This window comes from Phyllostomus discolor, chromosome 1, assembly GCF_004126475.2.
Source record: "Phyllostomus discolor isolate MPI-MPIP mPhyDis1 chromosome 1, mPhyDis1.pri.v3, whole genome shotgun sequence".
Taxonomy (NCBI): domain Eukaryota; kingdom Metazoa; phylum Chordata; class Mammalia; order Chiroptera; family Phyllostomidae; genus Phyllostomus; species Phyllostomus discolor.
The window spans coordinates 217,008,173-217,033,974 of NC_040903.2; the positions used below are offsets into that span (position 1 = coordinate 217,008,173).

At 65.0% G+C, this 25,802-nt stretch overlaps 2 protein-coding genes across 3 annotated transcripts; both read left to right on the forward strand.

The window, feature by feature from the left end:
- The first annotated feature begins 624 nt into the window (after nt 1-624).
- Nucleotides 625-20,501, forward strand: TRAF3 (TNF receptor associated factor 3). Of its 2 annotated transcripts, XM_028506557.2 has the most exons (10): nt 625-882; nt 1,769-1,820; nt 4,213-4,317; nt 4,683-4,850; nt 8,560-8,640; nt 11,000-11,074; nt 12,602-12,694; nt 15,057-15,197; nt 18,036-18,210; nt 19,017-20,501. In XM_028506557.2, the coding sequence occupies exons 1-10, from the start codon at nt 644-646 to the stop codon at nt 19,586-19,588; spliced, it is 1,701 nt and encodes a 566-aa protein (XP_028362358.1). In that variant the 5' UTR covers nt 625-643; the 3' UTR covers nt 19,589-20,501. The 2 variants fall into 2 exon arrangements, with proteins under 2 accessions (XP_028362358.1, XP_028362359.1); XM_028506558.2 differs by lacking the exon at nt 11,000-11,074.
- Nucleotides 20,502-20,514: 13 nt separating this feature from the next.
- Nucleotides 20,515-25,289, forward strand: LOC114492116 (collagen alpha-1(I) chain-like). Its single transcript, XM_028506307.1, has 4 exons — nt 20,515-20,566; nt 20,782-21,513; nt 21,677-21,977; nt 24,941-25,289. The coding sequence occupies exons 1-4, from the start codon at nt 20,515-20,517 to the stop codon at nt 25,287-25,289; spliced, it is 1,434 nt and encodes a 477-aa protein (XP_028362108.1).
- Nucleotides 25,290-25,802: the final 513 nt, after the last annotated feature.

Consider the following 25,802-nt stretch of genomic DNA (forward strand, 5'->3'; position numbering starts at 1 on the left):
GTGGGCCCACCCTGAAGCCGAGCGGCGCGCAGTGCAGGGACCCGCCGCCCAGGGCTGGCGGGGGGAGGCGGCCGTCGGGCTGGGCACGGAGACGACTTGCGGCGGGGGCGCGCACGCACCGAGAACCCGGTGGGAGTGGGGTCTGCGGACAGCACAGCGGCAGACAGCACCTGCGACGTCAGACCGACAGGCGCCTGCCCTGACCGCGGCCGGGCTGCGGTGCCCCCGCAGCGAGGCCGACCGGGAGGTAGAACCAGCGGGGAGTGGCCGCCGCTGCCCGCCGGCACGTCCGAGCGAGGCAAGACGGGGAGGTGCGGCCCAGCAAACCGCATCGGCGTTAACAGGCTCTTTAGAGAGAGCCTTGGAGGCGGCGTTCGCGCCGATGGCGTTTTGAGCGGTGACGGGCGAGGCAGGAGGGCGGGGCCCGTCCCGCCGTCTGGTTCCTGCCGCGCACTGAGGTCCCGCTGGCCGCGGGGAGACCGCGGGTCTCTCGGGCAGGGCTGCGGCTCCAGAGCCGCGTGTGTGCATGCGCACGCGCGTGTGTGCATGTGTGTGTGTGCACGCGGTCCCCTGGCCCAGGACGGCGGGACAGCGCTCGACGCCGTTGTTGTCCTTCCCTCCGGCAGGACCTCTCTTCCGTACCATGGAGCCGAGCAAGAAGACGGACGCCGCGGGCCCGCTGCAGACCAACCCGCCGCTCCGGCTGCACCCGGACCGCGGCGCGCCCGTGCTGGCGCCCGAGCAGGGCGGCTACAAGGAGCGCTTCGTGAAGCCCGTGGAGGACAAGTACAAGTGCGAGAAGTGCCGGCTGGTGCTGTGCAACCCGAAGCAGACCGAGTGCGGGCACCGCTTCTGCGACAGCTGCATGGCCGCCGTGCTCAGGTAGGCCCCGTGCGAGGCCCCCGGGTGCGGCCGCGGCCCCGAGGGCCCCTCCGTGTACGTCCCCTGAGGGAGCGAGCTCTGCGGCTCTGAGACGACCCAAGTGGACGCGTCGCTGGGGGAAGCCCCTGGTTGCCCTGCACTCGGAGGCCGCAGCCCCTCTGGGCAGGTGGGCAGGTGGGCGGGGCTGCTTCTCCTCTGGCTCTGCCCCTTCTGCCCCTGTGGGTGCAGGTCCCTCCCGAGGCGGCTCAGCCCCAGGGTCTGGAGGTTCCTGTGGGGGAAACGGTTCAGCACAAGCTCCACGTCAGCGGGTGTCGTCTGCCCGAAGGAGCTTGTGCTGCAGAAGGAGCCCATGTCCTCCCCCGCCCCCTGGCTCCCCCGCCTCCATCCTGGTGTGCGGAGCCTGCCACCTGCACTACCTCCTCTCCCGGGAGGCGAGGGCGGACCCGCCTTCCTCTCATTCCCAGGGGGGGTTCTGGCACCGGGTCCAGCACAGCACAGCTCGGGCTCTGGGCCGAGCTTAGGGGCAGGGCCGGCCCAGGACACGGGTGCTGTCAGCCCCTGCGGCTGCAGCCCCACGGCAGGCCCAGCTCCCGTGCCCTGGGTGCCCACCCTGAGGCGCCTTCGTGTGGCTGGTTTTGGTTTCTGAAATAAAATTTCACTTTTAACTGCAAGGGGCTTTCCAGCAGGGCCTGACCGAGTGCTTCTGCACAACTTCCTTATGGAAAGTTACCGCCGAACCCATTTTCCCCCTTTTCCTCCGGCCTCACACGTCAGGCCCGCCCGCCCTGGCACCCCGGAGCCCTGGCTGCAGCCGGCGGGGAGCGGCCGGCGCTGGGTGCGGAGCTGGGACCCCTGTGCTAACTAACGAGCCTGTGTCTCCCCGCAGCTCCGCGGGCCCCAAGTGCACGGCGTGTCAAGAAGGCATCGCTAAAGACAAGGTATTCTCGGGTTTCTCTGGGCGGTTCTGCCGCGTGGTGGGTGCGGGGCGCTTCGCACGCGGCACCCTGGCGCCCGGTGTCACCTCGGTGTGGCCCCTGGTACGGCGGGGTCGAGTCAGTGCCGGGTCATGCCGTCACCTGGACGCACCAGGCGGGTCTGCTCCCTGCAAGGTCTTCACCCCCGGCAGGTGTGCAGGCACCTGTGCTGTCGCCTGGCGCCCCGCCCCCTGGTGGCCTCTCGAAGTCATTGCACGTGGCCGAGGCTGGCCCCCCGCCCCCCATGACTGTGCATGCCAGGGAGAGCTCATAGGTGGCTGGCTGGCTTCCCTCCTGCGACCCAGGTCCCCTCTCGCGGCGTTTCTGTGGTCACTTACGCACTGCCCGGTACACTGGGAGTTTGAAGTGACTCATTGAAGTACTTAAAATATCAATAAAATCCGTGGTTCCTATGCTTTGATTAATGAACCTGACAGTTTTTTTAAAATGCAGGTCATTAAACTGTACAGTAAGGGTCCCTCTCGGGGGCTTTCCCGTCTAAAGCTCGTGGCTGCCGGGCGCTGGGGGGCGGCTGCCACCGGCCCCGGGCTGCAGGGCAGGGCGCACCACAGCACGGACACAGAATTGGCCCTCCCCCTGCTCTCTCTGAGCATTCACCTGCTGCTAAAAACTTCAGCTGGGAACAGGGAAGGGCTTGTTTTTAAGAAAAACAAGCCACTCAACTCCACCCCTTTCCTTAACGAGGCCGCTGACCTGTCACCTTGTGCACGCCACCCTGACCCCTGCGGCTGAGAGGGGCCGACTCCGCGGGCGGAGGTGGCCTCCGGGTGCCTCCCTTCCGTTCCGCAGCGTCGTTCCCCTGCTCCGTGGCCTCGTCGCCGGAGAAAACGGCGTGTGTCCCCCAAGAGTCCCACACGAGGCGGCTAGGGGGACTGGGCCCTGGGGGACTGAGGCTGGTCACTGGGGATGCGGGGCACCCCCCCCCGGCCCTGCAGCCTGGGACCGCGGCGGCGAGTGGGCAGAGCCCCGGGTGCTCACACCTCCCTCACCGCTGTGTCCTCCGTCTGAGAGTTAAACTCACGAAACGTCGACACAAAAAGGAAGCTCATTTCTTACCGGTGAAAAACACCTGTTTTGTCGGCTGAACGTGTCTTACGTTACGACCTTTGTAAAGAGACGAAGCCGCGTCTGTCCCAGCCCGAGTGGCCCAGCTGGCGGACGTCCGGCGCTCCAGAGCCGTGGGGTGTGGGAGGCGGCCAGCCGGTGTCACTCTCCCCCGCCCCTCGCTCTCAACTCGATAAACATTTCTTTAAAGTTTTTAGAAAGTGTAAACAGTCATTTTTCAACACAGGATTAGATTTGACTCCAAGTAAGTCTATTTTTAACCCGACAGCCGTGGGCGCGCTCGCTCTGCCTCTGCAGTGGGGGAGGGCGCGCGCGAGGTCCCGGCCGGGGCTCGGCCTCCGCTGCCGCGCCCGTGGGCGTTGCTTAGAGTCAAGTGCCTGCGGGCTCAGACGGCAAGGCTGTCTTCTCAGGGGGAAATAAAATTAAAGAAAGAAGGTTTTCATTTTGAAAAGGAAACATTTTTATTAGTGGATCAACCTCAGCCTGCAATGTGTGTTTAATAGAGGTTTTTTTTTTTAACTTTTTAAAAGATTTGACTTATTTTGAGAGGGACAGGGAGGGAGGAAGACAGGGAGAGAAGCGGCAGTGTGAGAGAGAAGTATCGATCGCTGCCTCTCACAGCCCCATGGCCAGGCCGGCGCCCACAGCCCAGGCGTGTGTCCTGACTGGGTGTCAGACACATGGCCTTCCGCTTTGCGGGATGACTCCAACCCACGGAGCCACACTGGTCAGGGCTGAGAGAGGGGTTTTTCTGGTATTTTTCTGGCAGGGTATTTTGGTGGAAAAATGAGTTGTGAATGACTTAATCAGGAGAAGGAACCAAAATAAATGTTTCGCAAACCAACCGAGAGATGTCATCTCTTACGGCAGGCCCTGAGCAGGTTCCCTCTGCCCCGGCGGCCCCTCTCGGTGCCGGCTGGCCCCTAGCAGTGTCCCGAGATTGTCACGGTGACTCTGAAGTGCCGGGGGCTCCATCGGGGGCTCCGTAGTGATCCCCGAGGGTGCCGCGTGCCCTGTGTCCTTGTGGCTTTTCTAATACAAGACCACACAGTTGGTTTGTGTCCATTAGAGTGGGGCAGCTTCCTTCTCCTCCTCCTCCTCGCGGCATTAGGAATTAAGAGGGTGCGTCACGCCCTCTGAGGCCACTTAGAGGCGCTTTCAGGGTTCTTTCGGGGTGGCTTCGCGTCGCCCAGAGTAGCGGCGCGCGGAGGTTCAGGAACGCTAATCCTCTGAACCCGCCGCCTGCCCTCCCCCCCCCCCCCGCCCCCAGGTGTTCAAGGATAACTGCTGCAAGAGGGAGATCCTGGCCCTCCAGATCTACTGCAGGAACGAGGGGCGCGGCTGTGCGGAGCAGCTGACGCTGGGCCAACTGCTGGTCAGTCCCGGGGGCACGCGGCGGGCTTCCGCGGCGGGGTGGGGGGGAGCGGGCGCAGCCACCCGGGGGTGGGGCGCCGTCCGCGCCGTGGTCAGCGGCGTCCGCGCCTGGCTGTCGGGCTGCCCGGCCTGGTTAGGGCAGACAGGAGTGTGCGTGGGGCTTTAACTCGGCAGGCCCACCAAAACCCTCTCTTCTTTGTGACCGTCACCTTCCCCGTGACTCCCTGGGTTCCTCGTCCAGAGCGGGAGGTCGGGGTGACCGCCGACCAGGGCAGGAAGTGCGGCGTCCCGTAGCACACGTGTCCCCCTTCTCCGTGAGGCGCCGGTCTGACGGCGGCCGACACGCTCCCGCGCGGTCTGTTGCAGGTGCACCTGAAGAACGACTGCCCGTTTGAGGAGCTGCCGTGCGTCCGCGCCGACTGCAAAGAGCGGGTCCTGCGGAGGGACCTGCGCGACCACGTGGACAAGGCCTGCAAGTACCGCGAGGCCACGTGCAGCCACTGCAAAAGCCAGGTCCCCATGATCACGCTGCAGGTGCGTCCCGCCGGGCCCCGGCTCTGCCCACAGCCCGGCGTCCGCAGGAGCCCACAGCGGCTCCGGCAGGAGCACAGGGAGCGAGCACAGGGAGCGAGCAGCCGTGCCTGCCTGAGCTGACCTCAGAGCCAGGCCTTATTGGGTTTTCCTGTTTTCGTTCGTGTAATCAACGTTCTCGTTGTCTCGGTTGACTGTCGTTTGGGGTGCCAACAGATGAAGACTCGTTGTTCAAAAAAGGTGGCATTTTCACTTGCCCCAGGGAGTAGCCCAAGTTCCTGTCACCTCAGCCCCTGTCTTGACAGCTCCTTGACAGCGGCCACTCAGCAGGGGAGTGATCGAGGTGCAGCTGGCCGTCTCGCAGAGAGATGAGAACTCGGCATTTTTTCCGAGCCCCAGTTATTTTGGCGTGGTTTGGCGTCGTGCCCGTGGTAGAGTCAGACCCCTCGTCTGTGAGTGACAGAGAGAGAGAGCCACTGGGGGTGGGGACGAGCTGCAGACACGTCGGGGGCGTGGGCACTCTCAGAATGAGTCCCTGTGTCGCAGGGACCTGGGTGAAGTGCCGCTCTCGGGGCTGTGGGTTTCACGGTGAAGCTCGCCGTCCGGAGTGGGGGGGACCGTTAGCAGGCGGACGTGCAGAGGGTGACGGCAATCGGCGCTGCGTGAGCCCGTAAACCGCCTCGGGAGTGGGGTGGTCAGGGCTGGCCGGTGGCCCGGTCGGCGACCGGCTCGGAAGCGCCTGGAGCAGAGGCAGCAGTGTGAGTGCTGGCTCCAGGCTGGGACTGGCCTGGCGGGTGGATTCTAGGAACCACAAGAGGCCAGCACACGCCCAGCTCGAACCCAAGTCCAAGTGCCCAGGGGACAGGAGGCAGACCAGAGGGCGGGGGCGGGCGCAGGGCAGCCGGGAGCTGAGGTGACACTGTCCGGGCCCCTGCATGTCTCCCGCACCCCTCGGGCAGGTGGGCAGGTGGGCAGCAGTGGGGGCGGGAGGCGCGGTGTCGGCCCGGACAAGGGAGAGCAGGGAGAGGGGCTCTGGGGCGTTGCCAGGGTAGGACCCGTGGCAGTCGCTGATGGCTCGGGAATGCCCGGTGGGTACTCCGAAGCCCGTAGTGCCCACGGTGTAGGAGAAGCTTCGGCTTTCGCTCTACAGTGGGGTGTACTCTTGATCACTTCCGTGTGCTCTTCCTCCCCGTAACCTTCTCGGGCCTGTGGCTTTCTCCCACGCGACCCCACGTCCTGTGTGGTCCCAGACGTTTCCGGTTGTGAAGGACTGGGGGAGCCCTGCCCTCCCCTTTGGAGAGGAGTAGCAGTATCTGTCACAGGGGAGTGACTCCTTCGGTCATTAAATCCAGGTGATGGACATGCGTGCCTAGTGACCGTGCCTGGGCCTCGCTCAGGCCAGTGAGCTGCTGTCACACGTGCGCTTTGCTGCTTGCAAGAGTCAGTCGCCGTCACTTGCAGAAGAGAACCCAGTAACCGTTTCCACTGGAGAGAGACTTGGGGGCGTGTCCGTGGACGCCAGGCCAGGGTCTGACTCCGTGCTGCGGGCGAGGCCGCATAGAGACCGTCTCTTGAGAAGCGCGGCACGCGGACTCAGGCGGCATCGGGGGTCCTGCTGGACCTCAGAGCTGCGGCGGGTGGCGCAGGATGCACAGGTCGCGAAGGGCGGTCTGTCCCCTCCAGAGGCACGACAGGTGCGGAGGCACAAAGTGAGAATTACCACATCCAGGCCTGAGCGTGCGAATAATGATTTCTTACAAGCTTGCCACGCGCTCAGGAAGAAAACTGGTTTCACACGGTTTTACTGGCGTGGACGTGCGAGCAAGTGCTCAGGCCGACGTTCCTGTCTGTCGGGGTCTGCCGCGGTCCCAGACAGCCCCCCGAGGCTCCTGCTAGTGTGCCGGGATCCTGACCCCAGCAGGGCAGTTGCACGCTCACGCCCACGCCCACGCACGCCACCGCCTCCTGCCCCGTCATGGCGTGATCGGTGCCCAGGTCTTGTTCTTCCAAGTCTGACACGCAGGCCCGGGCCGCCCGGCCGCCCCGCCTGCAGTTCACGTACGGAGAGAGCGCCGCCTAGCGCCGGCCGGCGGAAGCGCCCGCTCTCCCCGGCGTCCTTGCGTTGCCCACGCTTCGCGCTGCGTCCCTGAGAGCCGCTTCCTGCGCGTGTCTAAACCTGGGGTTTACGCTCCATCGGCAGACCGACGGGTCAGCGCGATCTTACCTTTAGTCCGGAAATCATCGAGTACCGGGCTCGTCACGCAGCTCTGTGCCTCTGCGAGAAGCCGGAAATGTAGAGATCGCCGTTTACCGGCGAGTGGACCTGTGGTCCTGGGGGGCGCCCGGAGGCAAAGGCGCTTTGGGGGCGCGCGCAGTCAGCCGGCAGCCCCGCCCCTGCTGGGAGGAAGGGCGGCGGCGCACGTGCCCGGAGTGTGGCCGCGGGGGGGCCCCTAGTGGACTGCATGACGTCCGCGTGACGTGGGGAGGACACCCACCGAAGGCGGGGACGGGCAGCTGTGCGCAGTGCATGCGTTAGCCTGAGAAGCCCGGCCCTGAGCCTGAGCCAGGTCGCGAACTGGGCTAGAATTCTGTATTGATAAAGATCGAAAGCAATCAGAACAAAACAGGGTTTTTTTGGGCACAAATACACATGTAAGGAAGCCTTTTGTTCCTAAGCACAGGGAGTGGAAGCACCGAGTTCGGGGTTGTGGTTGGCGGTCGCTCTCCGGGGAGGGGACGGGGGAGCTGGGGGCCGTCACCACCAAGCCCTGCTTACGGCCGACCTGTGTGTGACGTTGCTCTGCGTACCTGTCAGAGCTGTACTTAATTTTGCAGACAGGCTAATCCCACGAACGTGCGGAGTTTTCACAGACCAGCAGCTGAGCCGTTTCTCTAAGGGCCGCGTCCTTTTCCTGGGGCTGCTCTAACGGTGGGGGGGCTACGGACTCCAGGGCTTAGGGCAGCCACCAGCCGTTTATTCTCTGGCAGTTCCGGAGGCCAGACCCCAAAAGCCAAGGTGCCGTCCGGACCCACAGCCATGCTGAGGGAAGCCAGGTGCCGGGCTCACTCCTTAGAGGAGAGGCGTGTCCTCGCGCACTTGTGTGGGCCGCCCCCGGCCCCCACACTGCCTGGTCAGCCCTCCCCCAGGGTGCCTTGTCCAGCCCGCAGTTCTGCCTCCACTTCTCCCCTGCCTGCTGGTGCTCTGGCCCTCCCCTCGCTTCTGGAAGGTGCGCTGCCTGCCTGGCACTGAGTGGAGCAGTCACCCCGGATGGCTGAAGCAGAATTCACCCTATTTTCCGTGCATTAACGATAATCTCAGTAAGGTGTCAGAGCAGCGATTTAAATCCCCAGGAATCCTCACTGTTTCAGGTGCTTGGGAAGCATCGTTCCCAGACCCCAAACAGGGAGGCCAGCAAAGGCAACCCCAAGTCGGTCCTGGGACGCCCTCGCCTTGGCATGGGCGCAGGGGGTGGCTAGCAGGGTGCTGGTCCCACGGGTGGGCACCGCCCCTATGCCACGCCTGAGTCAAGTGTCCCCGATGCCTCGTGGTTCACACTCAGGCCTTCTCCGTGTGAGGGCGTGTGCAGGAGCCCTGTGGGTGCCCGAGTCAGAGCAGCGGCGGCGGTGGGCAGGCTGCTTCCTCTGGGTCACGTGGGGACGTTGGTGGGGCCTGTGTGTCTCAGCGTTGACGGCACGTTCTTTTCTCCTCCAGAAACACGAAGACACGGACTGTCCCTGCGTGGTGGTGTCTTGCCCTCACAAGTGCAGAGTCCAGACCCTCCTGCGGAGCGAGGTGAGGGCGTGGCCGGGGCCTGGTTGGGAGCGGGCGGCGTCTGCAGGAGCCGCGAGCTCGGACGCCGCTCCTCCGGGAGCAGCCGAGGCCGTAGGTCTCCCGGGTCACGGCAGTGACACGGGTGCAGGAAACTAGCGAAACCTCATCTGTTGGCGGGAGTCAGAGATTGAAGGAGCAAGCAATTAAAAGCTACAAAGTGGTAAATTCAGAACAGAATTGAGAAAAAGGAGGTTACAATGCAAGCAAACATGACATTTTTCTAAAAGCTATTTTTAAGTTTATTAAGTAGGATTATCTCAAGAGAATAATTTAGAGGTGCTGCAGAACCATTCAGCCATGCATGCTGTGTGGGATTGGTGCTGGGAATCGCGGGGTCACCGGAGCGGCTGCCGCATGCCGGGGGGGCTGGGACATTGTCCTGAAGGCGGGCTCTGCGTGAACTTCACGTGATCAGGACATACCCAGGTGGAAAGAGTCCAAGCATCCTCAGTGTTTCTGCATCGACCCTCACCTGGGGCCCCTCGGGTTGCAGTTCAGGGCGCCCTCTGGAGCTCCAGGGCACATGTGGCCCTTTAGTCCTGGGAGCGCTGATCTGAGGGGCTTGCTCACCTCGGCCTTTTCAGCAGCCTGGAGTTTTACCCCTGGATAGGGGTGGGGGGGTCGGTCTCATGTCCCCACTGCACAAGAGACACGGAGTGCAGGGAGGACCCCAAGGGCCACTGTCACTCGAGGTGCGTCCTCCCACGACCTGACAGCCAGGCGAGGGCAGGGTCTTGCCTGGGGACTGGCCCCTGGGCCCTGGTCCCTGGACATGCTGCAGGGAGTGGCAGGAAGTGCATGTCCATCGTCTCCACAGCTGGGAAGCCCCCCATCAAAGTGTTCGTATGTCGAGTCTGTGTCATCAGAATTATTTTCGGGGTTTTACAGGCTTCCCTAAGTTTTTACTTGGGGCTCTCTGAATTAGGGGTGAGCACTGCCTCCGTTTGCCTGTAAACTCTGTAAGGCTCTGAGAAAACGGGGAGAAAGCCAGCCCAGGGAGCGGCGTGGGCCCGCAGCAGTGCACGGAAAGCAGTCCTGAGCCGGCCAAGTCCCTCCCTGAGGCCGAGCGCAGGCAGAGGGTGTGCCCCACCCGGCTGGGTTGGTGTCCCTGCACGCAGCGCTGTCTCAGGCTGCGTCCCTGTGCCCCGACCCACGGGGGTTCAGAGGGACACCGGTGTGCTCAGCTGCCACAGCCGTCACCATCACCGAGACTGAGGCTCGGGCGCAGAGGCCTTCCGCTGGCCTTGGCCAAGGTCGGGAGGGCCCCTCAGGCCACACGCTCAGCACTGGCCTCCTCGGTAACAGCCGCAGCAGGGCCAGTCTGGGCCGCTCTGCTCTTTGCCCAAAGAACTGACCGGAAGGGAAGGGCCGTCTTCGTCCCATAGACCGAGGGGAAGTTGAAGAACCAACTGCACCCACCGGAGTGACGCCCCTGGGCCCGTGGGGGTGCACGGGCAAACGGCCCCCACCCGCTTCCCTGACTCAGGGCCCAGTGGTTCCTACGGAGGTCTGTCCCCAGAGTTTCCTGATGAGAAGTTACTTCTCCAGGAAAAGGAGCAGCTCTCCTTGGACGGCACCAGCCTAGTGCCAGCACCGTGTCTTTAGACGCAGGCGCTCTGTGGCCCTCGCCCCTGGGGTCTGTGCTGGCGCGCTGCTGACCTGTGAGCAGCACCCGATGAGCTGTGCTCTCCCACTGCCTCCTAATCTCTCCCATCGTTGGGGGGGCACAGTGTTGGGACTCATGTTGGGAGGGTGACCTTAGCAGTCCTTGGAAGCTGCAGGAATGTGTGGCCACACAGAGGGCACAGTCCCTTAGAAGAAAGATAACGCTCCTCCAGTTATCTCGAGCACTGAGCCCAACGGTCCATCGTGTGAGCTTGCTTTGGAAATACTTATTTCCATGTACTGTATACTGTATACGAGGTGTGTGGCCAGTTGCATCCTGAATGCTTTCTTTTTTGTGTGTTTCATGCAATTTTTGTTTATAGTCTTTAAGTGTGCATTTCAGTTTACGTTTTTTCCTTTCTTTTTTTAATTCTGGCACTGCAGCTGGCATGTCCCATTTTAAACAATTCTAAAGAAAGTGCAAGTTTAAGCAGTGTTACAGTGAATGTACCTCTGTATATCGGCGTACGTGCGTGTGCACTCGTGGTGACGCTGTGAACTTGCTGCCGAGGGTCTGGAAGCAGAGGGCGCGCGCGCCCGCGGCCGGCAGCACCGTGCGTCCCGGTGCGGCCCGCGCGCGCTCCGTGCCTCTAACGTGTTTGAACATTTTTGTGCGAACGTTCGTGCCACAACTCATGTCTCTTTCCCGTTGCAGTTGAGTGCGCACTTGTCAGAGTGTGTCAATGCCCCCAGCACCTGTAGTTTTAAGCGCTATGGCTGCGTTTTTCAGGTCAGTATCCGACATCTGTCCTTCCCAGTCGCTGACATTCTGCCGTGAGGGAAAGTTGTCACGTGAACGTTAACTGTGCCGCTTCCGGCACGTGTCCCGGATCGCAAGCGCCCTGCTGCCGCGCGGCGGAGAAAGCCGTGCGCAGAGGACAAGGGTGCTGGCTCTCCACGCAGGGACTCGGGAGCCCAGGCAGAACCCGTCTGGGATGACGTCAGTGCGTCCCCGGACGTGGGCTGCGGCTACAGCCAATCAGTGAGCAGTGAGCGGGATGCAGCGGCCTGGCGGGGGGCGGAGCTTCAGGCAGCGTGCCAGGGAAACGCCCCGCCCCCAGAACCGAGTGCCCGCAGGCACGCAGCGGCGAGGCTCCGGCCGCGCTGTGTGTAAGGAACACGCACGCCTGTGCCCGTAAGTGCGTTTGCACACCGGCCACGCCTCCCGGAAGAACAGTGTGGAGAGGACGTCTTCGTCACCGCCACACCTGGGCTGTGACAAACCTGTGCCTGGCTTTTTATTTATTTTTTTAACACGTCTGAGATTGCTAGCGAATTCGAACTGAGTTTTTTTTTAACGTGTGTCTTAGTGTTAAGACCACGGAAAGACACTGTATGTTACTATCAGAGTACTTAGTAGTTAATCTCATGTGTCAGCCGAACACGCGCTGTGGACCCAGCGCGGGGACCCCGGCGCCCTAGGGTTTGTTAGAAAGCGGATCGCGGGAGGAGGAGGAGGACCGGCTCGCCCTCCGCCGCCGCCGCCTCCGCGGGAGACAGAGCCCCACTGTCGTGTCGCACGCAGCCCCATCCATCCTGTGTGTGTGTATGTATATGTTGACATATGGCGGCTCTTATCTCAACATACACATATATGACTACTATGTACAGAGTATATGCTTTGGAGATCACGAAAACGCTTCCTGTGGCTTCCGGATTTCCCATTGTCAAAACAAATTACATTTTCATACCAATTACTTCCTTCAGCACGTGAAGTGTAGTTTCCTGCGCCTGCGACCGACCGCGGTGGTCTCCATCTCATGTACTCTGTAGATCGTTTATGTTCGTGTGTGACCCTCGAAGTGCACTCAGGACAGTGGCAGACGACACCTTTCTCACACACTGCGTTTCACTAACAAACCAGTGTTCGGGCGAGTCGAGTAGCATCCTGGTCTGATTCCATGTCTACCTGGTTTTCCTACCAGTATGACTGTAGGTGTCTAAACATTTCCCCTTTATATTTTTAATGAAAAAATTCGTGAAGGAACAAAAATGATATGTCTGAAATTTAATTTCCCAACCTCACAAGCGTGAGACGTAGCTGGGAAGGCACTTGATGAGAAGGGTGAGGAGAGACACACGTGACCTTGAGGCCGCCGTGCCCCTGCCCAGCCCCACCCCCTCCTCGAGCGCCCTGTGCAGCCCGCGTCAGGCCCCGGGGGGGCCCCTCGGTGTCAGGACTGAGTTAGGCGTCAGGGCGGCTTCGTGTGCGCACAGGCACCAGCCGGCTTCACGCTCTGCACCTTTGCTCTCGCAGGGGACGAACCAGCAGATCAAGGCCCACGAGGCCAGCTCCGCGGTGCAGCACGTGAACCTGCTGAAGGAGTGGAGCAGCTCCCTGGAGAAGAAGGTAGGTGCTGCGCCCGCCCCCCTCCCCCACCAGCTCCTCGGAGGAGGAGGAGCCTGTTTTGTGGCTGCCGGTGGTTGGGGGGTAAAACCACAACCGCTCCTGGTGCGGTCCTGCGCTGACCAACCAGGTGTCTGTGTTCCTTCTGTTCTGTCACCGCCATCGAGCGTGCCCTGCTTCCTCTGAAGAAGAGCACCCACGGCGTCTTAGCGCAGCTCTGGAGTGGGGACAGTGTGGACCTCGGAGCCCACAACCCTCGTTCTCGGTGCCCACGGGGGTGGTGCCAGCCCCGGAACAGGAAGGGCGCCTGTGTTGAACACGTAGAGAAAGACCCCTCCCTGTCCCCGGTGCTCTGCCGGCCTCCCGCCTGGCGCCGTGGGGTGGGCACGGAGCCGGTCCCCTTCCCAGATGGACGCCTTTGCCCGGCTGCCCGTTGGGGGCTGCGTGTGGGCTGGGCCGTCCACAGCCCTTTCGGGGGCGCTGGTTCATGGGGTGCTGCCCGCCCTGGCTTCGGGAAGCAGCTCGGAGATCATCCCCCCAACTCTGTCATCTGAATGGGCCCTGTCCATCCCAGCCCCCGCCCCAGTGGTCAGGCCGGCCGAGCCTCTGCCCCGCACAGGTTTGTTGGGGTCCCGTCCCGTCCCCGCCCCCCAAGCCCAGAGCAAAGGCTGGACCAGAGGGGAGACCCTTCGTTCTCCTGGAGTGGGTTTTCCTTCTCGTCTGGACCGCGCAGCCGGATTCTCAGGTCACTGTGCTCGTCTGCGGCGGGAAACAGAATGCTTGGCTCGGCTCAGAGGGACCGGCCGTCAGGTCCGTGGTCAGACCACAGACGAGGCGTCCTGTCAGGTCTCGACATAGAAACACCCCGAGCCTGCCGTTGTAGGCGTCAGCCAGGGAGCTGCGGCCGGGCCGGGCCGGCCAGCCACTGTGTGGACGCCACCCTGCACATCTCGGGGACACCCGCCGCCAGGCTGCCTCTCCTGCGGGTGACACGCCGGTTCCCTGGAGGAAAACGTGTGCGTGAACAGAAGACGGTGTCCGTCGGGGTCAGGGAAACGGAGCGTTTGCCCTGGCGGGGTGGGCGTCCCTGGGTGGACGCCGCTGGTCGCCGGCACGTCACTCGGGGTGTGGCGGGAACGCGCCGCCGTGGCTCTGGAGCTGGGGCTGCATCCTGTCGGGAGGCTGAGGAGGGCGCGGTGTCTCTGGGAACGGGGTCCCGGACTTGGCCCACCGGTGACGGGCGGGGGCGGGCGAGCTGACCCACAGGAGGCGGTACTGTGTCGCTGCCCTTGCCCGTCAGCTTGGGGGCGCCGCGTCACGTGTGGGCGCCGCGGGCTTTGCGGCGTCCTGGTTCAGGAGGGACGGCCCAGTGTGCCGAGCGAGACCGCAGCAGGACAGGTGCGTGCTCGTCTGCGGGAGCCGGCGCAGGACCGGGCCGCGGAAGGCGTCTGTCCCCGCCGGGGCCGGTTCTTCCTTAAAGGGGCCTGTCACCCCGGGTCTGTCCTGAGAGCCCTGGGCCACCACCTCGGCGACACCACCTCGGGCCTCGGGTGCTGGTGGCCTTGCACTCCCCCCGAGTCCCCAGTGACCTGGGAGAAGCCACACTCGCCTCCGGGGAGATCGGTGGGGCGGGGGGGGGGGGGTGGAGGCCTTTTGGGGGGCCAGGCACCCCCGACTCCTCACCCCTGGACTGTAGACCTGCTCATCAGGTCGGCTCTCAGGAGCCCGCTGTTTCTCCGGAAGAGGTTCAGGGAAGTCACGGGGCTGGACCGACGAGGCGGGGCAGTGGGCTCGGCAGCCCCGGGTCTGTGCAGCCGGGGCGGGCGCCTCGCCCCTGCCCCCTCGGGCAGCTCCCCGAGCTGAGGGCGCCTCCGACGTGCAGGGCGCGGCCCGCGGGCGGATGCGAAGTGACTGGGCCGTGTGACTGGCACGTGTTAAAGCCAAACAGAATAAACTAGGAACCGTCAGGGTTGTGACAGGAGAGGACGAGTGTGGCTCTGTGACTCCTGTCTCCCAGGGACACACCGTGGGACACGAGGTGTCATGTCAGAGTGTGTTTCCCGGTCCCAGCGTGGAAGCCGAAACCTTCGGGAAGGGTCCCTTCACTCTGAAGTCCAGGGCCGAGCTTGGCTCGCCCTCTCCGCTCCGGGGGTGGGTAGGGAGCAGTGCAGTGCGTGGGGCTCCCTATGGGGCTGCCAGGGCTGCCGTCTCCTGTGGGGAGAGGTTCGCGTTTTCCTGGAGCGCCTTCCGGGGCTGAAAGAAGGCCTGTATTGTGAATGTTGAATTGCTTTCCTAATTGTTATTAATTTTTGTCATTAACATTAAAACCAATTTTGCTTGCTTAATTGAAGAATCTCTTTTTCAGGTTTCTTTGCTGCAAAACGAAAGCGTGGAAAAAAACAAGAGCATCCAAAGTCTGCACAATCAGATATGCAGCTTTGAAATTGAAATTGAGAGACAGAAGGAAATGCTCCGAAACAATGAATCCAAAATCCTTCATTTACAGGTGAGGGGCTGAAGGCTGCGGCAGGCAGCGGCGAAGGGCGGAGGGGCCCGCCCTGGGCAGACAGGTGCCTCTGGCCCCCCCCCACCCCCCCTCCCCGGTGCCTCTGAGTCCCTGTTGGTGCAGCCGGACTGAAGAGCCCGTGACTTTGAGAGTCAGCTGCTTTCATTACTGTCTCTCGTTTCATGTTGTCCGTGGGTGAAGTCTCACTTCCTGCAGTGAGGGGAAGCCACACCACTGTTCTGTCCTGAATTCCCAGTGATTCGCAGGCCCCCCCCACTCGACGACCCCCCCCCCCCCGTCCGCTCAGAGGCGTCTGCAAACATGCGACCCCGTGGGGCCCCAGGGGACGGTGGAAACGGGCCTGGGTGGACGGCTGCTCCCCGTCTCCCCGGGGGCCTGGTCAGGGTGCCCTCTGTCGCTGCCGTGGGCACATCCGGCACGAGATGACACCAGCACGCTGCCAGGACGGTTTCCGAGGCTGGTGCCTGTGGCGGCGTGTTTCCCTGGAAAGTCTGGGGGGTAGGGGGCGGCCGGCCTGGGCGTCTGTAGGGACCCCTGTGCCCCCGCCTCCACGCTGGGGGTCAGTCCTCACGCCTTCGGGGGCCTCGCAGGGGGCAGTGAGCTTCTTTCTGTGTGACAGCGTGCGGTCGGCCAGAGAGCAGGGGGCCACAGTGAGGTGCTGGGTTGTGTCAGTAAGGGCACAGGCCGTCAGTGTGACCGGTCCCCTTCCAGTGGGAGGAGTTGGAGCTTAGTTTACTTAGCTTCCTTTCTTGTGGAGCTCGGTGGTTCTGCTGGGTGTGATTCGTATGTTAAGGCTGCTGTGATTGAGTAAACCCACGCCATCTAAAGAAGGGGGGACCACACTGTGGAGTCAGCTTCCGCCCTCGTTGGTGCTCCAGGGCTGGGTATGGGGGGCTGGCTGGGGCCATTCTCCCTGGAGAGGGACGCGTTGGGGGGCGTGCTTGAAGACGAGGGCTCATCATCGGCTGTGGGCGCCGGGTCACCCTGAGGCCAGGCAACCCGTCCCCTGGAGGTTCACGGGGAAGGGCAGCCAGAAGGGCAAGGTTCAGTCTGCCTCTGGCCCCACCCGTAGGCTGCCAGCACGTGGGTGCAAGGGAGAAACCTGGGGCTGTGCGTCTTTCAGGAGACATCCAGAAACCCCCGTGGGCTGCAGGCGTGCAGATGTGGCGGGAGGCACGGCGCTTCCTCTCCCGAGGGTCCTGCAGACCCCGGCGCCCAGCCCGGCCCCTGTCCTTACTGCGCTGCTCACCCCTGAGCCCAGGCCATGCGGCCGAGACCTGGCCCCTGAGCGCCACCTGCCTTGTCCCAGTGGGACACACGTGGGTTTCCTGTCCTCTGACGCAAACGGCACCGGCGGACAGGAAGCACGCGCACGAGACCGACGTGGGTGGTCGGAAAGCCGGCCTGCTGCGCTGGGCGGCGTCCGCCGTGTGCGCCCGCGCATGCGCCTCACTGGGGAACGTGCGTCTCGGACGCACCGGCCCTGGGGTGGTTCCCAGGAGACACCGCGGGGGGCTGAGTGTGGGCGGTGCCTCCGGCGTGGGCGCTTCGCCAGCCTGCAGGGGGGCGGGGGTCAGCGCCCCCCCTTTCACCTTGGCGGCCTGAGGCCCGGACAGAGCGGCCCCTCCCCGCCGCCCCCTCCCACTCTCCAGCGCCCGCCCCGCGGTGACCCTGCTGATCATCTCAGCGGGGAGAGCCCGTGCGCGGGTCCGGGCGTTCGGGGGAGGCGCCTCCCCGGTCTGCGCGCGCACCGCCGGGGACGGCGTGGCCTGGACGGACTTGGTGAGCTCACTCGGTGGCCTCCAGCCACAACGTGCTTGACGGTGATGCGTCCGCGTAGAAGGTGTTCTTCCGCGAAATCGTCTCTCCTTCCCAGATGTTAGCCGGCATCAGGCTTTCTTGGAAAGACGAGGAAGAGTAACACTACTTTGACCCCCAAAGTAGCCCAAAGCTACCATGTGTGTTCCTTCGTGGTTAGTAAGAGCCAGCAAAGGTGCTGAAACCTACGCGTTTAAAAATAGGGTTTCAAAAGGAGAAGTGAGCTTGCCGCCCCCCTCCGCAGCCTCTCGGGCCGCCCCGCCCCGCCCCGCCCCGCCCCCACGAGCGCTCGGCATCGGCTTCGGAGATGCGCTCTCTCCTCCGAGGCAAAACCTCTTCGGGCCCCAGCGGGTCAGCACAGAGTGGGCGGGGGTCCTCGCCCCCGCGGTCCCTGTGGGAGGTGGAAGTGGTGTGTGTGGTTCTGGGAAGAGAGGTTGTCTGAGTTATTTAAAGGAGCCTGCAGTCAGGCCTCCCTGCCCACTGCACGTGCAGGCCCCCGGGTGGTGCTCCCACAGCCCTGCAGGCCTGGGCCCGGGCTCCCCGGGGCCTGAAGACCCGCCACCGGGGACCTTTCCTGCCGCGAGCGCACGTGGGCGTTCAGGCCTCTGGAGCTGCGGAGTCGCAGCCGGGCAGCCGGGAGGAGCCCGCGGTGTTTGGGTCCTGCTGGTGGCCGCAGCCCTTGGGGACCTGGGCCTTTAGACGGTGCCAGTAGGCATCGTTCCAGCATCCTGAACTTGAGACCCAGGACAGAGCAATGTGGGGCCACCTGCCCTGCCGCTGGTGGGGGAGGCCTCCCTCCGCCCCACTCCCCTCCTCTGGGAAGTAAGGGCCCTCGTCGCCTCTGCCCCTGAGACCCGTGAGGTGTCGGACGGGATGCCTGTGCGGCTGGGCCCTGGGCTGACCGCTCTGTCCCCGACCAGCGGGGCCTGGTGGCGGGGGCCCAGCGTTTTCCGTGCGTTCTGACTGTGTTTTGCCTCTTCCATGCCCTTGACCCGGAAGCGAGTAATAGACAGCCAGGCAGAGAAGCTGAAGGAGCTGGACAAGGAGATCCGCCCGTTCCGGCAGAACTGGGAGGAGGCGGACAGCATGAAGAGCAGCGTGGAGTCCCTCCAGAACCGCGTGACCGAGCTGGAGAGCGTGGACAAGAGCTCGGGGCAGGCAGCCCGGAACACAGGTGAGGGCGGCCTGGGCGGGGCAGAGGCGCGTCTGGGAGGGACCCGGGACCCAGGTGAGTGCTGGGGCTCGACACCCGGGGGGACTCGGTCCGCCCAGCACACGGAGCCTCGGCGCAGGGCCTTCCGGTCACGGGGAAGCGTGTGTCCGGCTGATGGCCTCTCTGCCCCAGGGCCTGTGGCAGGGACAGACGGCCCCACTGGGACCTCTCCGAGGCCAGCACGTGGGCGTGGCGGGAAGCCGGGCGTGGGGCGGGGCCTGCTGGTCAGGTGTGTTCGGGGGCCCAGGGATCAGCCGAGACAAGCAGGTGGGGGGTGGAGGGGGCGCTGCCGGCCCCGCCCACACACGTGTCCCGTGTCAGGGAGGGGCCCGGGCCTGCGGCTCCAGGGGCTGAGCAAACGTGCTGCGTGTTCGCACGGAAGGACTCGTGGTGAGCGGAGCACGTGGGGGTGGGGCTGGGCTCAGCAGCCGAGGACCTGGAGTGGGGACAGAGGCAGCTGACACTCGGGGCGCAGGGGACCCCGAGCCTCAGGCTGGAGGGCCCCAGGGCCATCCCTGCCCCTGCCCCCCGCAGGGCTCCCCGTTGACCCTGCAGTGAGGGCGCTGGGAACCCCAGGCTGCTGCCCCTCGGGGGCTGCTGCCGCAGGCATGGGAGCCGCACGGCGCAGGGGTCGAGGCCTGTGTCAGGACGTCCGCGTGGCATTGGTCCTCTGCCAGCCGAGAGCCTCGGCGGCTCCCCGGTGTCCAGCGCCGGCCCCCGCCCCTCTGGTCCCCGCTGACGCCCGCGCCCTCTCTCCCGCCCGCCAGGCCTGCTGGAGTCCCAGCTGAGCCGGCACGACCAGATGCTGAGCGTGCACGACATCCGGCTGGCCGACATGGACCTGCGCTTCCAGGTGCTGGAGACGGCCAGCTACAACGGGGTGCTCATCTGGAAGATCCGCGACTACAAGCGGCGGAAGCAGGAGGCCGTCATGGGGAAGACGCTGTCGCTGTACAGCCAGCCCTTCTACACCGGCTACTTCGGCTACAAGATGTGCGCCCGCGTCTACCTGAACGGGGACGGCATGGGGAAGGGCACGCACCTGTCGCTCTTCTTCGTCATCATGCGCGGCGAGTACGACGCGCTGCTGCCCTGGCCCTTCAAGCAGAAGGTGACGCTCATGCTCATGGACCAGGGCTCGTCGCGGCGCCACCTGGGGGACGCGTTCAAGCCGGACCCCAACAGCAGCAGCTTCAAGAAGCCCACCGGGGAGATGAACATCGCCTCCGGCTGCCCGGTCTTCGTGGCCCAGACCGTGCTGGAGAACGGGACGTACATCAGGGACGACACCATCTTCATCAAAGTCATAGTGGATACGTCGGACCTGCCCGACCCCTGACGCGGCCCCGGGCGGCGGATCGAGCAGAAGGCAACTCCTCTCGGGGGTTTGGGCCGCTGTCCCCACCGAGGTCCTCGCGCTCCGGCGGCGGGGACCCCGCGGGACGGAGGAAGCGGCGGAAGGCGGCCGCGGGCCGGTGGGAGGAGCCGCGCGGGAGGACGTTTTCTCACAGACTCGCGACACTTCGCCGGAGATTTAGTTATCCTTCGACGAGATAAATACTGCTGCCCGAGGAGGTCTCCATTTCCATTTCTACAGACCCAGTTAAGCAAGGCGGAAAACACATGTGCTGAGGGAGAGAACCGCGACCTTTCTTCCTGAAACTTGAACACCAAACAAAAGAGACCACACCCACCCACACACACACACCTGGGGACGGCCGGACGCGTCAGCATGCAAGGAGCATTGGTGACATGGTAATGCAGTTCCTATATATCCGTGCTCAGACCCGAGAGTGCAATCTTGTTTCAAATACAACATATTGTCTATTTTTAAGGCCTCACTTGGTCTCTGTTTTAATAATTAGTTTGTCCGAAGACCCTGAAGTACACCCAGGTCTTTTCTGAAGGTCTCTAAATCCAGAATCATTTTTTAATTTAAAGCTCTATGGTCATTGTTACCGCAGACATTTTGTTTTAAAGTGATGATAGACTTATATTTCTTGGAAGAAAATGTAAACTACCAAACACTGGTTATCACTTGTGATAGGAAAGAGAACACCCACCCGTCGTTATTTCTCGTTAGAAATGTAACCCTTCGACGCCCGTCGTGGTCGGTGGCGCGACCTCGCAATTGTCACGGGAGGAAACCGCTCTTGGATGCTGTGCATCGTTCTCAGATTTATAATTGTTTTCACCCTAAACTAGGGCATCCGTTGAACTTTGGAGTTCCACACAAAACCCTGTAGGTTTTTTAAATTGTGCCCCATGCGCTCCGGCGAGGCCTTGGCCGCGGACACCGCCGGCCTCGGCGTCCGGGGTGGGTAGGCGACGCACGCCGGCGGCGGCCCCAGCAGGCGCCCTCCCTCCTGTCACGTTGCTGCACCCCGTCCGAGACCTCCGAGAGCAGCGTCCTCGCGTAGAGACGGCGGCGTACGGTCCACGTGCCTTAGGCTGCATGCTGCTTCCCGGCCCGGCTTTGCGTCCTCCGCGGTCCCAGGGCGTGGCCGTGGGGCCGGCCTCTCCCGGCCACAGCACCTGTCTGCCCCCGGCCCCCGGGCCGCCCGCCCCTGCTGTGGGGGCGCCAGTCTCCATCCGGGCCCCCGGGCCCCTGCGTGACCGTCACAGGCTCTGAGTCTCGAGGCCTCCCAGGGGGAGCCGCCCAGGCCGGGCGTGGGCAGGGGCCCTCGAGCATTCCGGAGACGCAGCTCTGGGGGCCGCTCCAGCTGACCGGCGGGCCTCCGGGACCACCGCCCCCGGGAGGGTCGGCCTCGGAGGCCCCTGGGCCCGGCCCGCGCCTGCCCCGCCGGCGTCTTCTCCACTCACTGTTTACCTTCTCTCCATGGTCCAACTGTGATGGGCACCGGAGCCCGGCCTGCCGCGCCCTCCGCCCTGCACCGCGCCTCCCGGTGCTCCGACCCGACGGTGCTACACGTGACGGGTGCTTCTCGGGCACGGCCAGCGCGCGCCCGCCGCCGCCTACGCGCGTCGTCCCAGGGCCACGCCCACGCCGGCCGGCCGGCCGGGCCGCGCACTCGGACTGCCTGCCCGCCTCTGGGCTCCCCACGGTGGCGCGGGACGGCCAGGCTGGTGCCTGGCGGCCCACCGTGCCTCTGGTGCTGCCGTCCACCCTGGGCGTGCCTTCGCCCCAGTGCCTGCTGGAAGCGCCCCCCTCGCCCCCCGACGACCGCCCGCCGGCCCGCGGCCATTCCAACGCTCCGTGGTCTCCCCTCCCCCGTCTCCACCGCAGGACGGCGCTGGGGGCGAGTGTGCGTCCCCGTCCCCACTCACGGAGGAAGGACGTCCCGTGGGCACTGTGGGGCCACCGCTCCTGCAGAGGGTCCCCGACCTCCAGGCCTCGCCCGGCCCTGCCCTGTGGACCCCGAGGAGAGACCCCTGAAGCCCCCCCCCCCCCCCCGCTGGGCCTCAGGTGGTGCCCCGGGGTCCCAGGCCACCGACAGGCACGCCCTGTGGCTTCCTCCGCAGCAAAGTCGGGACGAGCAGCGTCTTGCTCTGGTCAAAAAGGAAGACAAAGACATCCCCCCCTTGAAGTCGTGGTGGGGGCCAGCCGCCCGGAAGTGTCTGTCCCCGAGGGCGGGGCTGTCCCCTCTGGTGCCCGGCTTCCCTGCGCCTCCCACGGGGGCCCGGGACCTGGCGTGGGCGGCCGGCACCATCCCCCCAGGGAGAGGCTGTGCCAGCGGCCGGAGTGTCGCCCTGCGGCTAGGTCACAGGTGGGGGCATGTGGGGGCTGTGGGCCTGTGGCCACTGTTCTGTGCACGCCCTCCCCACCTGTGCCCTGGGCCCACGGGGCGGGGGCAGCCTCCTGGCCGCCCGACGCCCTGCCTGCGCAGCGAGGCCTGACCTCACCGCCCGACTGACAACGGGAGTGGGACGCAGCGTGGTCAGGTGCATGACAGGCTTCCCCGCGGGCACGGGTTCTGACGCTGGAGAGGAGCCGGCGGTGTCTGGTGGCAGCCTCGCCCCTCCCCAGAGACCCCCTGGGGCCCGGGGACTGGTGTGTCTCTGGGGTCGTGAGCTGGCCCTCCTCACTGGCAGGGTCTCCCGTGCCCAGGCTCACGGGTGGCGGGAGAGCGCTGCAGTGCACAGAGGCACTCCCAGGTCACCAGAGGACAGGCTGGCGCCGGCCCCCGGATGGGATGGGGCCCCAAGTGCGTGCGCTGTGGCGTAGACAGGAGGGGCCTCTCGGTGGCTGCTGTCACAGCCCCAAGTCCCGGCTGTCCCCTGCTCCGAGCCCCCACCGACCCTGACGCCGGAGGCCCTGACGGGAAGGCCCACCCTGCCTGCCAGCTGCCGCCTCCGGGCCCAACTGCTGCTGGCTGAGCCCGGTGGTCTCGGGCAGAAGTGACGCCCCCGAGGCTCCCCCTGGACCAGTGGGGCCCACCTCGGGGACCCCGGGGGGACAGCCAGCCTGTCTCCTCCCGAGTCGTCAGCGGCCCAGCTGACACCTGCAGCCCTTGTGGGCAGCACCCCATTCTCTCTCGGCGATGTCGCGGGGTGGCCCCCCGTGGCTGGCCTGGCAACCCGCCGGGGCAGGGCAGCGCCTGCAGAGGCGAGGGCATCTGGATGGAGCCTGGAACACAGCCCGGCCCCGAGGGGGGCCGCACCCTGAGCCCCAGCACCCGTCCCCGACACGGTAGGGCACTGTTGTTCGGGGCCCGTCCGCCGGCCTCCCGGGCTGGTCGGGTGCTCACACCTTGGCCGCGAGCGTGGCCCCGGCCTGGGGTCGCTGGTGCGGGGCCGGCCAGCTCTTCCCTGGGCTGCAGAGGATCCCCCCGGGGGTCCCGGCGGCCCCTTCACCTCGTGTTTGTGATGAGGGATGCGTCTGCCACCGGAATCGACTTCTCAGCCGAGACCGCAGCCCTGCCTCTCATGGGCCAGTCTCGATGGTTGCGGTCACTCTGACGTGGAGCGTGTCCACGGGTCTGGGTCGGGGAGGCTCGCGTGGGCGCCTGTGTCGGCCAGCGGCCTGGCCATCACCCTCGCCTGCCGGGCAGTTCCGGCGGTCACTGGGGAGCCAGGGCCGGTGGAGGGGAGGGGTGTCGAGTCGAAGCCCGGAGGCGTGCTGGGGACACTCCCCACTGGCCCGGCGGGGAGACGAGGTGGCATCCAGGACGGCCACTGCCCCCTGCAGCACGAGGTGGTTGGTGTTGGTGACCCGGCCCCCTCAGAAAAGGAAGGTGACCGACCACAGCGAACCCAGCGACCCAGTCAGGCAAACACGGAAGCGGCAGGATCTCCGAGGATCTCTCCGAGACTCAGTGGGGGGATGGCGCCCTCGCCAGAGGGAAGGGCCGACCCAGTGGCGTCTCCAGAGTCGCACCCCCGCCCCTCCGGCTCGCCCTCCGCTTGCCCCGGCCCCCGGACCGGAACAAAGACCAAAGAAGGCGGCCAAAGAGGGAGGAGCTCCCGTCGCCCCGGGCCGCCTGCTGTTCCCCACACCCCGTGGCTGCCGCTGGTGGGCCCCCTGTCCTGACAGCGCAAGTGACTGTGACCAGTGACTCCCGGCGTGTTTTTCTGCTCTTCTAAGAAACAACAAAAAGACACAAGTGTAAGTTATTGCTCAGCAATAATCATGTTAGTGCGAGTCAACAACATGTCTGACTTTCAGATAGCATTATTACGTTTTATATTTCTGTTTACTGTATATCGTGTGTGGTTTTATTTGGTATTTATTTGTGTTTTGAGGTCTTGTAACGTTTTCTTTTGTGTTTCTGATGCTAATAACTGAAGTCTGTACGAGTGTAGAATGCCGACCTTGGAAATGCTAAGCTGTCTCGTTAGAGGGAAATAAACCTGAGCGAGGACCGCCGGGCTCCGCGTCACCCTGTCTCGGCGGCGGCGGCCCCGGCCCATGGTGTGGGCCCCGGGTGTGGGCACGGGCTCCCCGGCGGCTGCAGCTGGGCGGGTGCTCAGGCGGCCCTGTCGTGAGATTCTCGGTGTTGGAGGAAGGGTCCTGCAGGCTCGCTCTGCCCGGGCTGCCGGCCGGCCCTGCAGGCGGCGGCTGTACCTCATGTGCTGGGCAGGCCCTCACGGTCCAGGAGGCCGCAGACCGCGTCCCGCCCTCGCTGCCACCCCCGGCGGCGGGACTTCGGGCCCTTTGGGCCGCGGCTCCCTCATCTGTCCGGTCGCCGGGGCAGCACCTGCCTCCTGTTTGTGACCGGCTGGTCCTTAAAAAGCTGCCCCAGCGCTGACTCTGGGCTGCTGGGGGCTCCTGGAGACGTCTTCCGAGCAGCTGCCCAGGACAGGAGTGGGACGGGCTCAGCCCCGCTGCTCTCCCTGGGGCCTGGTGCCGGCCCTGCCGCAGGCCGCCTGCGTCTGCCTGGGGCTGCCCCCAGCCCGTGCACACACCCCGGGAACTGCTCAGCTCCTTCCCCACCCTCTCTGCACCACCTCAGGCCCCCAGCCACGGCAGGAGTGGGGGCCCCTCCCTCCCAGAATCCAGGACCCGGCGCGGATGCGGCCGCACCGCTCCTGCTGTCCCGCGGCCCACCCTGAGAGTCCTCCCCACCCCATACCTGCACCCTGCAGGGGAGCCCATCACAGGGCCCGGATCCCCCAGCTCTTCCAGACACAGACAGCTGCTCGGAGAAGGGGACGGCCCTGTTGGTCCCTGTCTCTAGGGGGCGTTCCCGAGTCCACCCACCCCTTACACTCCATCCACCTTCTTGGGCAGGTGCTCAGGCCCCGGGCGCCACCTCAGCCTCAGCCGCATCAGGGATGGACACAGCAAGGTGGGGGGGGCAGAGCCCCTTCTGGTGGTGCAGGGCTGCAGCCCTGGGGGCAGGAACTGGACCCTCCCCCCCTTCCTGAGCAGTGGCTTTGCTGAGCCCCACGGGAGAGAAGACCAGAGCAGCAGCCCAGGAGCGGAGCAGCTGGGCCGAGGCTGCAGCCCCGGGGCCTGGGGTCCCACACAGCAGCCCTTCCTGGGCTGGCTCTCGGCCTCCGTCCCCGGGGTCGTACTGGGGCGGCAGCGGCTCCCAGGGAGGCCACGGCCAGGCCCGCAGCGTGTGGACTGCTTCTGAGGACCCTCGCGCCTCCCTCGGCTCAGGGGACGGGGTGGCCGCTCCGTCGGGGCCAGTGCGGGGTGAAGGAGATGGGGGTCCAACGGGGGACAGGACCAGCAGGGGTCTGTTCGCCCGCAGCCCAGGGCAGCAGAGCCGCCGTTCGGGGTGCCCCCCCCCAGGGGGGCTGTGGTGGCCCTCAGAGGGCAGCAGGCTCCCCACAGCACAGCCAGCTGGCCCCTCGCTGAGCCCCGCTGCAGCCGGCCGGGGGGGTTCCAGCTCCCCCGGCCCACCTTCCCTGCCACGTGGGGAAGGCTGAGCGTGGAGGGACCTGCACAGCAGCTCACGGAGCGTGGTCAGAGCAGGACAGACGGACGCAGAGGCCAAGAGACCAGACAGACAGCCGGGCCCCTGGACCCTCCCAGTGCCAGACGCAGCCACTCTGTGGGGCTCCCCGGTCGCCGGAAGAAACTCTTCTGGGGGTGCTGCGTGCCTCCCGCGTCCCACCGAGGAAGCGTGTGCCCCCGTGGGCCT

What these genes read in the sequence shown, in the direction of transcription:
- TRAF3 (XM_028506557.2), top strand. Translation starts at nt 644, where the DNA reads ATGGAGCCGAGCAAGAAGACGGACGCCGCGGGCCCGCTGCAGACCAAC. An exon ending in AAGGCATCGCTAAAGACAAG is followed by an intron (nt 1,821 to 4,212) that starts GTATTCTCGGGT and finishes CCCCGCCCCCAG; the next exon opens with GTGTTCAAGGATAACTGCTG. An exon ending in AGACCCTCCTGCGGAGCGAG is followed by an intron (nt 8,641 to 10,999) that starts GTGAGGGCGTGG and finishes TTCCCGTTGCAG; the next exon opens with TTGAGTGCGCACTTGTCAGA.
- LOC114492116 (XM_028506307.1), top strand. Translation starts at nt 20,515, where the DNA reads ATGCGCTCCGGCGAGGCCTTGGCCGCGGACACCGCCGGCCTCGGCGTC. An exon ending in CAGGACGGCGCTGGGGGCGA is followed by an intron (nt 21,514 to 21,676) that starts GTGTGCGTCCCC and finishes GCTGGGCCTCAG; the next exon opens with GTGGTGCCCCGGGGTCCCAG. An exon ending in GCCCTGCGGCTAGGTCACAG is followed by an intron (nt 21,978 to 24,940) that starts GTGGGGGCATGT and finishes CTTCTTGGGCAG; the next exon opens with GTGCTCAGGCCCCGGGCGCC.